This window comes from Vipera ursinii, assembly GCF_947247035.1.
Source record: "Vipera ursinii genome assembly, chromosome: 1".
NCBI classification, from domain to species: Eukaryota; Metazoa; Chordata; class Lepidosauria; order Squamata; family Viperidae; genus Vipera; species Vipera ursinii.
This window is the reverse complement of record NC_139512.1, coordinates 355,099,426-355,115,889: the sequence shown is the minus strand read 5'-3', so window position 1 is coordinate 355,115,889 and position 16,464 is coordinate 355,099,426. Positions and strand designations below refer to the sequence as shown.

At 43.2% G+C, this 16,464-nt stretch overlaps 1 protein-coding gene across 1 annotated transcript in view; it reads right to left on the bottom strand.

Annotated features, from left to right (window-relative positions):
- The window catches only part of TEX14 (testis expressed 14, intercellular bridge forming factor), a gene marked incomplete at its 5' end in the record, with an annotated part of 93,311 nt that overhangs the window by 853 nt on the left and 75,994 nt on the right, over window positions 1-16,464 (bottom strand). The window contains 3 exons of the mRNA XM_083379664.1: window positions 2,605-2,700; window positions 3,601-3,727; window positions 7,990-8,077. Of these exons, the coding sequence (XP_083235790.1) occupies window positions 2,605-2,700; window positions 3,601-3,727; window positions 7,990-8,077 (311 nt within the window). The remainder of the gene's footprint in view (window positions 1-2,604; window positions 2,701-3,600; window positions 3,728-7,989; window positions 8,078-16,464) is intronic.

Sequence of the window (16,464 nt, the reverse complement as noted above, 5' to 3'; positions counted from 1 at the left end):
GCGCACCTCCCCGAATGGGCGTAGGTGCGCGCGCACCTCCCCAAACTTTTGGAGAGGTGCGCGCGTGCCTCCGCGCGAACAGGCAGCGCCGCCGCTCTTTGAGGAAGCTGCTGCGGCCCGTCTGCAAAGTTGCCACTTTCGGCAGCTTTGCAGACGGGCCGCGGCAGCTTTCTCAAAGAGCGGCGCCCCTGCCCATTTCGAGAGGTGCGCGCGCACCTCTCCGAACGACCGGAGGTGCGCGCGCACCTCCCCAAACCTTTGGAGAGGTGCGCGCGTAGCTCCGCGCGAACAGGCAGCGGCGCCGCTCTTTGAGGAAGCTGCCGCGGCCCGTCTGCAAAGCTGCCGAAAGCGGCAGCTTTGCAGACGGGCCGTTGCCATTGGGCAACCGGGAACTGGTTCCATCTCAATTTAAAAAAAATGGCAACCGCGTGCGTCCACACATGCGCAAAAAACCGTTTTGCGCATGCACAAAACTTTTTTTGCGCGTGCATGGACACACGCACGCGGCTCCCACTTTTTTTAATTTGTGATGGAACTGGTTCCCAGTGGCTCTTTTCCTTTTTTAGGTTGTCGACCCCTGAGCTAGACAGAACAATGCTGTACCTAGTGTGAGAACCAAGGACATTGAAATAAGAGATGCTAAGAATTGGCAGGCTGGAGAAAGCCTGCATTTCAAACTAATTGGAGAATGGGATTTATGACTGTGAATTGGAGGAGGGAATTGTGCTTTGACACTTATGTGCCCAGGGGAGGGGAATCCAGATTTTGGCTTCGACTATGTTAGTGCCGATGCTATGCTACTCAAAATAAAGGTTCTTTTAAGGTAAACAATGCCTCCAAGTTCTTTTGAAGAGTTTCACCTGTCGGAAACAGGACACATAATTTATCAAAGAGTTGGACGAGTCACTTGAAGAAATTGCTTTTCCTTGGCTCCAAGGAAGAATCAGAACACAGAATGTACAGGTAGTCCCCAATGTACGACCACAACGGAGCCCAAAATTTATGCTGCTCAGCAAGGGTTGTTAAGTGAGTTTTGCTCCGTTTTACGACCTTCCTTGCCACAGTTATGAAGTGAATTGTTGCAGTTGTTAAGCTAGTAACACGGTTGTCGAGTGAATCTGGCTTCCCTCGTTGACTTTGCTTGTCAGAGAAGGTCGCAAAAGGGGATCACACAACCCCGGAACTTAAGTACATGCCAGCTGCCGAGCCCCCGAGTTTTGATCATGTAACCATGCGGATGCTGCAACGGTCGTTAAGTGTGAAGAACGTCGTAAGTCACTTTTTCCCCAGTGCTGCTGTAACTTTGACGGTCGCTAAATAAACTGTTGTAAGTCGAGGACTACCTGTAATAGGGTTGGAAGGGACCTTGGAGGTCTTCTAGTCCATCCCCCTCCTCAGAGAGGAAACCTTACATCGTTTTAGACAAATGGCTCAGAAAATTTCTCCTTAATTGCAGGTTGCTAAGTCTCCTTGATGAGTTTCCTTGCTTCCTTCCTTCCTTCCTTCCTCTATCCAAGAAATAGTGGAAGTCCACCCCTCTTAAAGAATGGCTGCCTGGGGAATTCTGGGAGTGGAAGTCCACCCCTCTTAAAACATGATGGCTGGAGAATTCTGGGAGTGGAAGTCCACCCATCTTAAAGACTGCTGGCTGAGGAATTCTGGAAGTCCACCCCTCTTAAAGCAGGCTGGATGGGGAATTCTGGGAGTGGAAGTCCACCCCTCTTAAAGCATGGCTGGCTAGAGGATTCTGAGAGTGGAAGTCCACCCACCTTAAAGCAGGCTGGCTGGGGGATTCTGGGAGTTGAAGTCCACCCCTCTTAAAGCAGGCTGGCTGGGGAATTCTGGGAGTTGAAGTCCACCCCTCTTAAAGCAGGCTGGCTGGGGAATTCTGGGAGTGGAAGTCCACCCCTCTTAAAGCAGGCTAGCTGGGGAATTCTGGGAGTTGAAGTCCACCCCTCTTAAAGCAGGCTGGCTGGGGAATTCTGGGAGTTGAAGTCCACCCCTCTTAAAGCAGGCTGGCTGGGGAATTCTGGGAGTTGAAGTCCACCCCTCTTAAAGCAGGCTAGCTGGGGAATTCTGGGAGTGGAAGTCCACCCCTCTTAAAGCAGGCTAGCTGGGGAATTCTGGGAGTGGAAGTCCACCCCTCTTAAAGCAGGCTAGCTGGGGAATTCTGGGAGTTAAAGTCCACCCCTCTTAAAGCAGGCTGGCTGGGGAATTCTGGGAGTGGAAGTCCACCCCTCTTAAAGCAGGCTAGCTGGGGAATTCTGGGAGTGGAAGTCCACCCCTCTTAAAGCAGGCTGGCTGGGGAATTCTGGGAGTGGAAGTCCACCCCTCTTAAAGCAGGCTAGCTGGGGAATTCTGGGAGTTAAAGTCCACCCCTCTTAAAGCAGGCTAGCTGGGGAATTCTGGGAGTGGAAGTCCACCCCTCTTAAAGCAGGCTAGCTGGGGAATTCTGGGAGTGGATGTCCACCCCTCTTAAAGCATACCAGCTGGGGAATTCTGGGAGTGGAAGCCCAGCCGTCTTAAAGTCCTCTAGGTGTTTCCACCCACGAAAGCATTGGAGGAGAGACCAACGCTATGGGCATGACCCATCACCCCCTTTACCTCTGGATGGCATCTGGCACGTTCTTATTTATGTCATGGCTATCGGCAGTCGGACAGAGAATCTCCTCCAACTCTTTGTCCAGGCTTGAGTTAGCTCTGCCAGGGGGCGAAAAAAGAAGAAAAGTAAAGACCATTAGGAAGGACAGCCACGTTTCCACTGCCTGGCAGAGAGACACAGACAGAGAACTGGTTGTTGTGTCGTTGTCATTTGCACACCCCTCCAGCTGACTGCCTGGATAAACCCATCCAGTGTGGTTTGCTAACCTGCCTGTTTTAATCTAAACGGGCAGCAGGCACAGACTGTGCCTTGCAGCGAACCCTCCAGTGTTAATAAGAGAACAAGAGTTGCGGAAGGGACCACGGAGGTCATCTAGTCTTGCCCCCTGCTCAAGCAGCGGACCCTCTAGCATTTCAGACAAACGGTGGTCCAATCTCTTCTTAAAAAACCTCCGGCGTTAGGAACAAGAGTTACGGAAGGGACCTCGGAGGTCATCTAGTCCCACCCCCCTGCTCAAGCAGCGGACCCCGCTAGCATTTCAGACAAACGGTGGTCCAAACTCTTCTTAAAAAACCTCCGGCGTTAGGAACAAGAGTTACGGAAGGGACCTCGGAGGTCATCTAGTCCCGCCCCCCTGCTCAAGCAGCGGACCCCGCTAGCATTTGCGAGAAACCGTGGTCCAATCTCTTCTTAAAAACCTCTGGCGTTAGTAGAACAGAACAACATTGATATGGAAGGGACCTCGGAGGTCATCTAGTCCAACCCTCCGCTCAGGCAGCCATACCCTTGCTTCAGCACCGTTGGAACTTTGAACGGACGTCAAAGGAACAGTTGTAAGTCAAGGACCATCGTTTATAATAATTTTAATAAATAATAAATAAGTGACCTTGGGGGTTGGGTGGTTATTTGTGTTGGTTTTTTTTGACATCTACCCATTGAACGCGTAACGAAAAAAATTAACCACCTTTCTTTCCTGGCATTCGAGAGGCTGGCCATACCTTTCTGTGTCTTCTCCCGTACACATGATGTCGCTGAACCACAGGCTGTCCTGAGTTTGGCTCCCATTGTTCCTTTCCTTTTCTTCCGGCTTCCCTGGTTTCTCTGAATCCAGTGGATCAAGATCTGCTGACGGAAACAGAGCAACGGGTCAGTTTGGAAGCATATCCGGGCAGTTTTTCAAAGGAATTTTCATTCCTTGGTCTCTTCGTTCAATTTCTTTGTAACTTGCCTTCATGATTTTTACAAGTAATTCAAAAGCGGCAAACGTTTCCCGCAGATCTTCCTCCTCCTCGTCTCCCCGCAACAACAACAACCCTGTGAGGTGGGCTGACCTGATAGACAAGGAGTGGCTTTCATACCAAAGGAAGCACTATAACTCACTGTTTCCTGGTCATTGGGACAGTCACCCAGCCGGTTTTCATGCCTAAGGCGGGATTAGAACTCGCCGTCTCCTGGTGATTGGCCCCAAATCACCCAGCCAGATTTCACACCTAAGGTGGGACTAGAACTAGTGATTGGCTCAAAGTCACCCAGCTGGCTTTCACTGCTAAGGCATCACTAGAACTCACCGTCTCCTGGTTGATTGGCCCAAAGTCACCCAGCCAGCTATCCTACCTAAAGCAGGACTGGAACTCACCATCTTCTGGTAATTGGCCCAAAGTTACCAAGCCAGCTTTCAGGCCTAAGGAGGAACTAGAACTCACAGTCTGTAGCTTGGTGCTTTAACCACTAGACCAAACTGTCTGTGAGGGGAAGAAATCCCCAGAACAGCCGTGTCAACAGCTGTAGGGCTGCATATCACTAAACCCAACTTGGGAAGTTCAAAGGTTCCTTCCACCACCACCACTCCTTGGTGGAGCAGTGGGCTAATGCCTCCTTAAGTAACACCAGCTGCCTGCAATTAGTGCAGGTTCGAGTCCCACCAGGCTCAAGGTTGACTCAGCCTTCCATCCTTCTGAGGTAGGTAAAATGAGGACCCAGATTGTTGGGGGCAATAAGCTGACTTTGTAATAATGCCGCTTGGGGTGTGTGTGAAAGCCCTAATAAGCAGGCATATACATAGAATGAAGGCTACTGCTAAGCTTGTAAGCCGCCCTGAGTCTTCGGAGAAGGGCGGGATATAAATGGAATTAAAATAAAAAAATAAAAATAAAATAAAATAAAATAAAATTATTATTATTATTATTATTATTATTATTATTATTATTATTATTATTATTATTGCAATCAAACTTTGGACGCTTGGCAACTGGCTCATACTTATGACGGTCGCAGAGTCCCAGGGTCACGTGATTCCCCTTCTAACAAGCAAAATCAATGGGAGACCCAGATTCACTTAACAACTGTGTTACTAAGTTAACAACTGCAGCTGTTTGCTTAACAACTGTGGCAGGAAAGGTGATAAAACGGGGCAAACCTCGCATATCACGTGAAGTGTTACTACCAGTTTACAAGGCCTCGGTAAGGCCACACTTGGAATACGGCATCCAGTTTTGGTCACCACCATGTAAAAAAGATGTTGAGACTCTAGAAAGAGTGCAGAGAAAAGCAACAGAGATGATCGGGGGACTGGAGGCTAAAACATATAGGGAACGGTTGCTGGAATTGGGTATGTCTAGTTTAATGAAGAGAAGGACGAGGGGGGACATGATAGCAGTCTTCCAGTATCTCAGGGGCTGCCCCAGAGAAGAGGGAGTCAAGCTATTCTCCAGAGCACCAGAAGGCAGGACAAGAAGCAACGGATGGAAACTCATCAAGGACAGAAGCAACCTGGAACCAAGGAGAAATTTCCTGACAGCGAGAACAATTAACCAGTGGAACAACCTGCCTCCAGAAGTTGTGAATGCTCCAACATTGGAAGTTTTTAAGAAGAGACTGGACAGCCATTTGTCTGAAATGGTATAGGGTTTCCTGCCTGAGCAGGGGGTTGGACTAGAAGACCTCCAAGGTCCCTTACAACATTATTATTGTTTTTGTTGTTAGCAACAGAAATTTTGGGCTCTAGTGGGGTTCTAATCTGAAGACTATCTATACATAAAACCTACTAGTTAGCGTAACAGCATACCAGGGTGTGATTAAAACACATAGCGCTATTGCACACTAGGGTTTTTAATATGAAAGCCGAGACTCTGCGGCAAAAAGTTAAAAATAGAAGCCCCCAAAGACAGAAACGCTATAATAACAAAATGATTAAAATTAAATGGCGATCCTTAGCTGTACATAAAAAGATTGGAACTGCTTCTGCTTTATTATTTTATTCACCATCGTATGTCAGACACAATTAAATTGTAAACGGTAAAATAGAAATTAAATGCAATTCCCACTCCCCCTGCATCTGTTATCTGCTGGTGGATTCAATGGTAGAAAACGTTGGAAAAATCCAGCAATTTAATAATACAGGCAGTCCTCGATTTACAACGATCCATTTAGTGACCTTTCAAAGTAACAACGGCACTGAAAAAGGGACTTACATCCGTTTTTCACACTTACAACCGTTGCAACACCCCCGTGGTCACGTGATTAAAATTCAGACTAATATTTACAACGGTTGCACGGTCCCAGGGATCCTGTGAGATTCCCTTTTGCGACCTGACAAGCGAAATCAATGGGGGGGGGGGAAGCCAGATTCACTTAACGACCGTCTTACTAGCTTAACAACTGCCGTGATTCACTTAACAACGGGTGGCAAGAAAGATCATAAACGGGAGCAAAGATCACTTAACTGTGTTGCTTAGCAATGGAAATTTCGCACACAACTGCGGTCACGGATCAAGGACGACCTGCATGCCATAGTTTCTAATGCTAAAATATTAAATTTTAATATTAAAATCAATTTTCTGTGGTATGAAGTAAAAACAGAATCCCCCGAGACAAATCAATATCGTAACAAAACAATTTACAATTAAACTGCAATAGTTATGTGTACGTAAAAAGATTGGAATTGCTTCTGGTAAATTACTTATTCACCATCGTTGTGTCAGATATAATTAAAATGTAAAGGGCAGAACACAAACTAAATACAATTCCCATTTTTAATGCAGTGATATTTGCGGACGGATTCAGGCTGCAACTGTACAAACGACAGAAGACAGGCTTAAGAGACAGGAGGGCAAAATGAAATTCAGTGGTGAGAAAAGTAAGGTTCTACATTTAGGCAGGAAAAACCAAATGTACAGGTACAGTACAGTGGGTACCTTGCTCAATAGTAGTAACTGTGAGAGGGATCTCGGAGTCCTAGTGGACAATCCCTTAAATAGGAGCCAGCCGTGTGCTGCAGCTGCCCAAAAAGCCAACGCAGTGCTAGGCTGCATTGACAGAGGGAGAGAATCAAGATCACGTGAAGTGTTAATACCACTTTACAAGGCCTTGGTAAGGCCACACCTGGAATACTGCATCCAGTTTTGGTCACTGCGATGTAAAAAAGATGTTGAGACTCTAGAAAGAGTGCAGAGAAGAGCAACAAAGATGATTGGGGGACTGGAGGCTAAAACATACAAGGAACGGTTGCTGGAATTGGGTATGTCTAGTTTAATGAAGAGAAGGATGAGGGGGGACATGATAGCAGTCTTCCAATGTCTCAGGGGCTGCCCCAAAGAAGAGGGAGTCAAGCTATTCTTGAAAGGACCGGAGGGGCAGGACAAGAAGCAATGGATGGGAACTCATCAAGGAGAGAAGCAACCTAGAACTAAGGAGAAACTTCCTGACAGTGAGAACAATTAACCAGTGGAACAACCTGCCTCCAGAAGCTGCGAATGCTCCAACACTGGAAGTTTTTAAGAAGAGACTGGACAGCCATTTGTCCGAAGTGGTATAAGGTTTCCTGCCTGAGCAGGGGGTTGGACTAGATGACCTCCAAGATCTCTTCCAATTTATTATTATTGTTGTTGTTATTAAAACTTTTGAAAAGCCGACAAAGATCCTGCAATGTAATAATCCAGGTAGTTCTCAACTTATAGCCGTTCATTTAGTGACTGTTTGAAGTTACCAACGGTACTGAAAAAAAGGGACTTAGGACCATTTTTCATACTTTACGACCGTTGCAGCCTCCCCCTGCTCACGTGATCAAAATTCGCTCGCTTGGCAACTGACTTGTATTTGTGACGGTCGCAGTGTCCCCCGGGGGGGGGGGTGTCACGTGATCCCCTTTGGCGACCTTCTGACGAGCAAAGTCAACGGGGCAAGCCAGATTCACTTAACAACCGTGGGACTCACTTCACAACTGCAGCGATTCACTTAAGGACGGTGGCAAGAAAGGTCGTAAAATGGGGCAAGGCTCACTGAAAAACTGCCTTGCTTAGCTTGGCAACAGAAGTTTGGGGCTCCCTTGCGGTCGTAAGTCAAGGACTAGCTGTAGATATCTATTGGGGCATGTTTGTAGGACAGCCTACCTTTTTTGGGTGGGTGTGGCTGAGCAGAAGGCATCTCCGTCCCCGTTTCTGCCCGATTGCTCGAGATGGGCAGCCAAAGATTACCGTCCTGAAAAACACACAAGTGCAAGAGTTAAAATCTGAGGTGAGCTGGGAAAGCAGGGAGAGTGGTTAGAGGCGAGGCTTGAATCGCTTTCCCCAGCCTGGTGCCCTCCGATGTTTGGGGCTTCAGCTTCCATTATGGAGCCAAACTAATCTCTTGTGGGATGTCTTGACACGTTGAAGCAGGGATGGGCTGTGAATCTCCATCCCGGCCCTGACTGGGTTGTGAGTAGCAGTTTTTTCAACACTGGAGTTGGCTTGGCTAGGGAGGAAGGTTTAGATCACCATTTGGATGGGCAGGGGTTGGACTAGAAGACCTCCAAGGTCCCTTCCAACTCTGTTATTCTATTCTATTCTTTCATTATTCTATTCTATTCTTGTTCTGTTTTTCCATTCCATTCCATCTTCTATTCCAGGGGTCTTCAAACTTGGCCCTTTTATGACTTGTGGACTTGGCAACTGGCTGAGGAATTCTGGGAGTTGAAGTCCACAAGTCATAAAAGGGCCAAGTTTGAAGACCCTTGTTCTATTCTATTCCTATTTCTATTCTTATTCTTATTCTATTCCTATTCTATTCCATTCCATTCTATTCTGTCCTGTTCTTTCCACATTCTATTCTAATTCTATTCCACAGTATATTATTCTATTCTATTCTTTCATTATTCCATTCTATTCTATTGTTGTTCTGTTTTACCATTCCATTCCATTCCATTCCATATTCTATTCTATTCCTATTTCTATTCTTTTTTTATTCATATTCCTATTCTATTCCATTCCATTCCATTCTGTCCTGTCCTTTCCATATTCTATTCTATTCTTATTCCTATTTCTATTCCATTCCATTCTATGGGAGGAGGAGGTGTATAGTCACAGGGGAGGGAAAGTAGAAAGGAGGCAAAGAAGTAAAAGAGGAGGAAGAGAAACAAGTGGAGGAGAGGAAGAGAAAAAGAAAAAAAGAGAAGGAAAAAGGAGAAAAAGGAGGAGAAGGCAAGGAGAAAAAAAGGAGAATGTGGATGAGAACAAAAAAGGAGAGGAGGGGGAGGAGAAAAAGAGAGGACAATCATAAGGAGAAAAAGGAAGGAAAGAGGAGGAGGAAATGGAGGAGGAGAAGAAGAAACTTGCAGGAGGTCAGGGGACCCTTCTAGGTTCCGAACCTCCACACAAACCAGATCCAGAAGTTTTATCTATTTCCCGTCTGGAATCCCCACCCCCCACTTTTCCTCAAGAATAACTTCCATCTGGCTTCGGCCTCTCTTAGATGGCACACTGTACTGAGGACACACACATACTCAAGGCAAGGGGGTATGTCTGTGCGTGCGTGCGTGTGTGTGCACCTGGGACACTGTACTGAGGACACACACATACTCAAGGCAAGGGGGTATGTCTGTGCGTGCGTGCGTGTGTGTGCACCTGGGACACTGTACTGAGGACACACACAAACTCAAGGCAAGGGGGTATGTCTGTGCGTGCGTGCGTGTGTGTGCACCTGGGACACTGTACTGAGGACACACACATACTCAAGGCAAGGGGGTATGTCTGTGCGTGCGTGCGTGTGTGTGCACCTGGGACACTGTACTGAGGACACACACATACTCAAGGCAAGGGGGTATGTCTGTGCGTGCGTGCGTGTGTGTGCACCTGGGACACTGTACTGAGGACACACACATACTCAAGGCAAGGGGGTATGTCTGTGCGTGCGTGCGTGTGTGTGCACCTGGGACACTGTACTGAGGACACACACATACTCAAGGCAAGGGGGTATGTCTGTGCGTGCGTGCGTGTGTGTGCACCTGGGACACTGTACTGAGGACACACACAAACTCAAGGCAAGGGGGTATGTCTGTGCGTGCGTGCGTGTGTGTGCACCTGGGACACTGTACTGAGGACACACACATACTCAAGGCAAGGGGGTATGTCTGTGCGTGCGTGCGTGTGTGTGCACCTGGGACACTGTACTGAGGACACACACATACTCAAGGCAAGGGGGTATGTCTGTGCGTGCGTGCGTGTGTGTGCACCTGGGACACTGTACTGAGGACACACACATACTCAAGGCAAGGGGGTATGTCTGTGCGTGCGTGCGTGTGTGTGCACCTGGGACACTGTACTGAGGACACATACATACCCAAGGCAAGGGTGTATGTCTGCGTGCGTGCGTGCACCTGGGACACTGTACTGAGGACAGATACATACTTAAGGCAAGGGGGTATGTCTGTGCGTGTGTGTGCGCGCGCGCGCCTGGGACACTGTACTGAGGACACATACATACTCAAGGCAAGGGTGTATGTCTGTGCGTGCGTGTGTGTGCGCGTGCGCGCCTGGGACACTGTACTGAGGACAGATACATACTCAAGGCAAGAGTGTATCTGCGTGCGTGCGCGCACCTGGGACACTGTACTGAGGACACATACATACTCAAGGCAAGGGTGTATGTCTCTCTGTGACACATACATACTCAAGGCAAGGGTGTATATTATTATTATTATTAATTTTATTTGTATACCGCCCATCTCCCGAAGGACTCAGGGCGGTATATCTGTGCGTGTGTGTGCGCGCACGCGCCTGGGACACTGTACTGAGGACACATACATACTCAAGGCAAGCGTGTATGTCTGTCCGTGTGTGTGCGCGCGTGTGCCTGGGACACTTTACTGAGGACACATACATACTCAAGGCAAGGGTGTATATTATTATTATTATTAATTTTATTTGTATACCGCCCATCTCCCGAAGGACTCAGGGCGGTATATCTGTGCGTGTGTGCGCGCGCACGCGCCTGGGACACTGTACTGAGGACACATACATACTCAAGGCAAGGGTGTATGTCTGTCTGTGTGTGTGCGCGCGTGTGCCTGGGACACTTTACTGAGGACACATACATACTCAAGGCAAGGGTGTATGTCTGTGCGTGCGTGCGTGCGTGTGCGCGTGCACGCCTGGGACACTGTACTGAGGACAGATACATACTCAAGGCAAGGGTGTATGTGCATACGTGCGTGCGTGCACCTGGGACACTGTACTGAGGACACATACATACTCAAGGCAAGGGTGTATGTCTGTGTGTGTGTGTGCGTGCACGAGCCTGGGACACTGTACTGAGGACACATACATACTCAAGGCAAGGGTGTATGTCTCTCTGTGACACATACATACTCAAGGCAAGGGTGTATATTATTATTATTATTAATTTTATTTGTATACCGCCCATCTCCCGAAGGACTCAGGGCGGTATATCTGTGCGTGTGTGTGCGCGCACGCGCCTGGGACACTGTACTGAGGACACATACATACTCAAGGCAAGCGTGTATGTCTGTCCGTGTGTGTGCGCGCGTGTGCCTGGGACACTTTACTGAGGACACATACATACTCAAGGCAAGGGTGTATATTATTATTATTATTAATTTTATTTGTATACCGCCCATCTCCCGAAGGACTCAGGGCGGTATATCTGTGCGTGTGTGTGCGCGCACGCGCCTGGGACACTGTAATGAGGACACATACATACTCAAGGCAAGGGTGTATGTCTGTCTGTGTGTGTGCATGCGTGTGCCTGGGACACTTTACTGAGGACACATACATACTCAAGGCAAGGGTGTATGTCTGTGCGTGCGTGCGTGTGTGTGCACGTGCGCGTCTGGGACACTGTACTGAGGACACACACATACTCAAGGCAAGGGTGTACGTCTGTGCGTGTGTGCGCGCGCACGCGCCTGGGACACTGTACTGAGGACACATACATACTCAAGGCAAGGGTGTATGTCTGTCTGTCTGTCTGTGTGTGCGCGCGCGTGCCTGGGACACTGTACTGAGGACACATACATACTCAAGGGTGTATGTCTGTGCATCTGTGTGTGTGTGTGTGCGCCCAGAGCAACACAAATTACCTGCAACTGGGAACCTGCCTGCCTGCTCGGCAAATTGCTCCTCTTTGAAAACCCTCCTTGCTATGGTGGGACCCAGAGGGCTCCTATAGAGTTGACCGCGGATTTGCAATTGCTCGTGGTTGTAAACTTTTTATTTCCCTGGGCTCAAAAAAAACCCAAAAAAACAACCCACCCACCCTACACAACTCCACAAAAGCAAAAGGCTGGCAAGCAGGTTCAATCTTGTTCTTTCCCCCCGGAGTGTATTTCGCCTGCGGTTGTTAAAAAAAAAAGCCTTAAGTGCTTGGTAACTGAGAAAATTGCTATAATGGAAAGAATATTGTACGATTGCCTTTTATCCCTGCGTCTGGCAGCTGAGTGCCTCAAAAAGGTTATTTAACTAACCCAAGGCTGTTTGCTGAGAATCTCTGTGTGTGTGTGTGTGTGTGTGTGTCTCTGTGTGTGTGTCAATCTCCTTTAAAGGCAGGACAAGAAGCAACGGATGGAAACTAATCAAGGAGAGAAGCAACCTAGAACTAAGGAGAAACTTCCTGACAGTTAGAACAATTAACCAGTGGAACAACCTGCCTCCAGAAGCTGTGAATGCTCCAACACTGGAAGTTTTTAAGAAGAGGCTGGACAGCCATTTGTCCGAAACGGTATAGGGCTTCTTGTCTGAGCAGGGGGTTGGACTAGATGACCTCCAAGGTCCCTTCTAACTGTTCTTCTGTTATTCTATAACTTGTGTTTCTCAGCAGTCTATCGACAAGACTTTGTAACACAATCTTTTGTTATACACACAAACACACACACATACACACCCAACCCTTCCTTCTTTCCCTACCAACGAATCTCTGGCAGAGGTGATGTTCTGTACTGACTGTTAGTACCAAGAGGGGAAAAACGCTTTTTTTTTAATTGAAAAGTTTTACAATACATTTTAAGCATAAACTCCTTCCCTCCCCCTCCCCCCCAAACTTCCCCTCCCTCCCCCTCCCCCCCCCGACTTCCCAGAGCTGAATACAGGGTATTGCCTCTAACAAACTCAAAAACGCTTTTGAGAAGAAACTGGATAGCCATTTGTCTGGAATGGGATAGGCTCTCCTGCTTGAGCTGGGGGGTTGAGCTAGAAGACCTCTTGAGGTCCCTTCCAACTTATTCTATGTTATTCTACAGTTTCTGCCAGGAATCTGTCTGGATCTCAGGCAAACATGCCCACTCCTTTCTAGGGCGGAAGGAACCGTCTCTTGAGAACCTAAATTCTTTCAATAATTTATCCTTCCTTGCTAGCAGAGCTGTTTTTCCCGGGCTGGGGGCTCAGAGGAGGCCATCGCAAGCCAGGTGAAACTGCAGCTCCTAATGAGCTGATTAAGCATCGCCTGGCTGAGTTGTCAATCCGAAGAGGACGGGGTTGACCAGGGGCAACGGCTGACGATCTCCTTCCGTGGTCTACAGATCCTCTTAACTCATTCTCCCCCTGCAGAGTGCAGCAGAGATGGAAAAGAATAGGATAGGGGGATAGGATAGGGTAGGGTAGGATAATGGAATGGAATGGAATTCAGAATAGAATAGAATAGAATAGAATAGAATAGAATAGAATAGAATAGAATAGAATAGAATAGAATAGAATAGAATAGAATAGAATAGAATAGAATAGAATAGAATAGAATATGGAAAGAATAGAATAGAATAGAATAGAATAGAATAGAATAGAATAGAATAGAATAGAATAGAATAGAATAGAATAGAATATGGAAAGAATAGAATAGAATAGAATAGAATAGAATAGAATAGAATAGAATATGGAAAGAATAGAATAGAATAGAATAGAATAGAATAGAATAGAATAGAATAGAATAGAATAGAATATGGAAAGAATAGAATAGAATAGAATAGAATAGAATAGAATAGAATAGAATAGAATAGAATAGAATAATGGAATGTAGAAGAATAGAATAGAATAGAATAGAATAGAATAGAATAGAATAGAATAGAATAGAATAGAATAGAATAGAATAGAATATGGAAAGAATAGAATAGAATAGAATAGAATAGAATAGAATAGAATAGAATAGAATAGAAAAGAATAGAATAGAATATGGAAAGAATAGAATAGAATAGAATAGAATAGAATAGAATAGAATAGAATAGAATAGAATAGAATAGAATAATGGAATGTAGAAGAATAGAATAGAATAGAATAGAATATGGAAAGAATAGAATAGAATAGAATAGAATAGAATAGAATAGAATAGAATAGAATAGAATAGAATAGAATAGAATAGAATAGAATAGAATAGAATAGAATATGGAAAGAATAGAATAGAATAGAATAGAATAGAATAGAATAGAATAGAATAGAATAGAATAGAATAGAATAGAATAGAATAATGGAATGTAGAAGAATAGAATAGAATAGAATAGAATATGGAAAGAATAGAATATGGAAAGAATAGAATAGAATAGAATAGAATAGAATAGAATAGAATAGAATAGAATAGAATAGAATAGAATAGAATATGGAAAGAATAGAATAGAATAGAATAGAATAGAATAGAATAGAATAGAATAGAATAGAATAGAATAGAATAGAATAGAATAGAATAGAATAGAATAGAATAGAATATGGAAAGAATAGAATAGAATAGAATAGAATAGAATAGAATAGAATAGAATAGAATAGAATAGAATAGAATAGAATAGAATAGAATATGGAAAGAATAGAATAGAATAGAATAGAATAGAATAGAATAGAATAGAATAGAATAGAATAGAATAGAATAGAATAGAATAGAATAGAATAGAATAGAATATGGAAAGAATAGAATAGAATAGAATAGAATAGAATAGAATATGGAAAGAATAGAATAGAATAGAATAGAATAGAATAGAATAGAATAGAATAGAAAAGAATAGAATAGAATATGGAAAGAATAGAATAGAATAGAATAGAATAGAATAGAATAGAATAGAATAGAATAGAATAGAATAGAATAGAATAATGGAATGTAGAAGAATAGAATAGAATAGAATAGAATATGGAAAGAATAGAATAGAATAGAATAGAATAGAATAGAATAGAATAGAATAGAATAGAATAGAATAGAATAGAATAGAATAGAATAGAATAGAATAGAATAGAATAGAATAGAATAGAATAATGGAATGTAGAAGAATAGAATAGAATAGAATAGAATATGGAAAGAATAGAATATGGAAAGAATAGAATAGAATAGAATAGAATAGAATAGAATAGAATAGAATAGAATAGAATAGAATAGAATATGGAAAGAATAGAATAGAATAGAATAGAATAGAATAGAATAGAATAGAATAGAATAGAATAGAATAGAATAGAATAGAATAGAATAATAAAATAGAATAGAATATGGAAATAGAATAGAATAATGGAATGTAGAAGAATAGAATAGAATAGAATATGGAAAGAATAGAATAGAATAGAATAGTATAGAATAGAATAGAATAGAATAGAATAATAGAATAGAATATGGAAAGAATAGAATAGAATAATGGAATGTAGAAGAATAGAATAGAATAGAATATGGAAAGAATAGAATAGAATAGAATAGAATAGAATAGAATAGAATAGAATAGAATAGAATAGAATAGAATAGAATAGAATAGAATAGAATAGAATAGAATAGAATATGGAAAGAATAGAATAGAATATGGAAAGAATAGAATAGAATAGAATAGAATAGAATAGAATAGAATAGAATAGAATAGAATAGAATAGAATAGAATATGGAAAGAATAGAATAGAATAGAATAGAATAGAATAGAATAGAATAGAATAGAATAGAATAGAATAGAATATGGAAAGAATAGAATAGAATAGAATAGAATAGAATAGAATAGAATAGAATAGAATAGAATAGAATAGAATAGAATAGAATAGAATAGAATAATAAAATAGAATAGAATATGGAAATAGAATAGAATAATGGAATGTAGAAGAATAGAATAGAATAGAATAGAATATGGAAAGAATAGAATAGAATAGAATAGAATAGAATAGAATAGAATAGAATAGAATAGAATAGAATAGAATAGAATAGAATAGAATAGAATAGAATAAAATAGAATAGAATAGAATAGAATAGAATAATGAACGAAAGGAATGGAATGGAACAGAACAGAATAGAATAATGAAAGAATGGAATAGAATAGAATAGAATAGAATAGAATAGAATAGAATAGAATAGAATAGAATAGAATAGAATAGAATAGAATAGAATAGAATAGAACAGAATAGAATAGAATAGAATAATGGAATGTAGAAGAATAGAATAGAATAGAATAGAATAGAATAGAATAGAATAGAATAGAATAGAATAGAATAGAATAGAATAGAATAGAATATGGAAAGAATAGAATAGAATAGAATAGAATAGAATAGAATAGAATAGAATAGAATAGAATATGGAAAGAATAGAATAGAATAGAATAGAATAGAATAGAATAGAATAGAATAGAATAGAATAGAATAGAATAGAATAGAATAGAATAT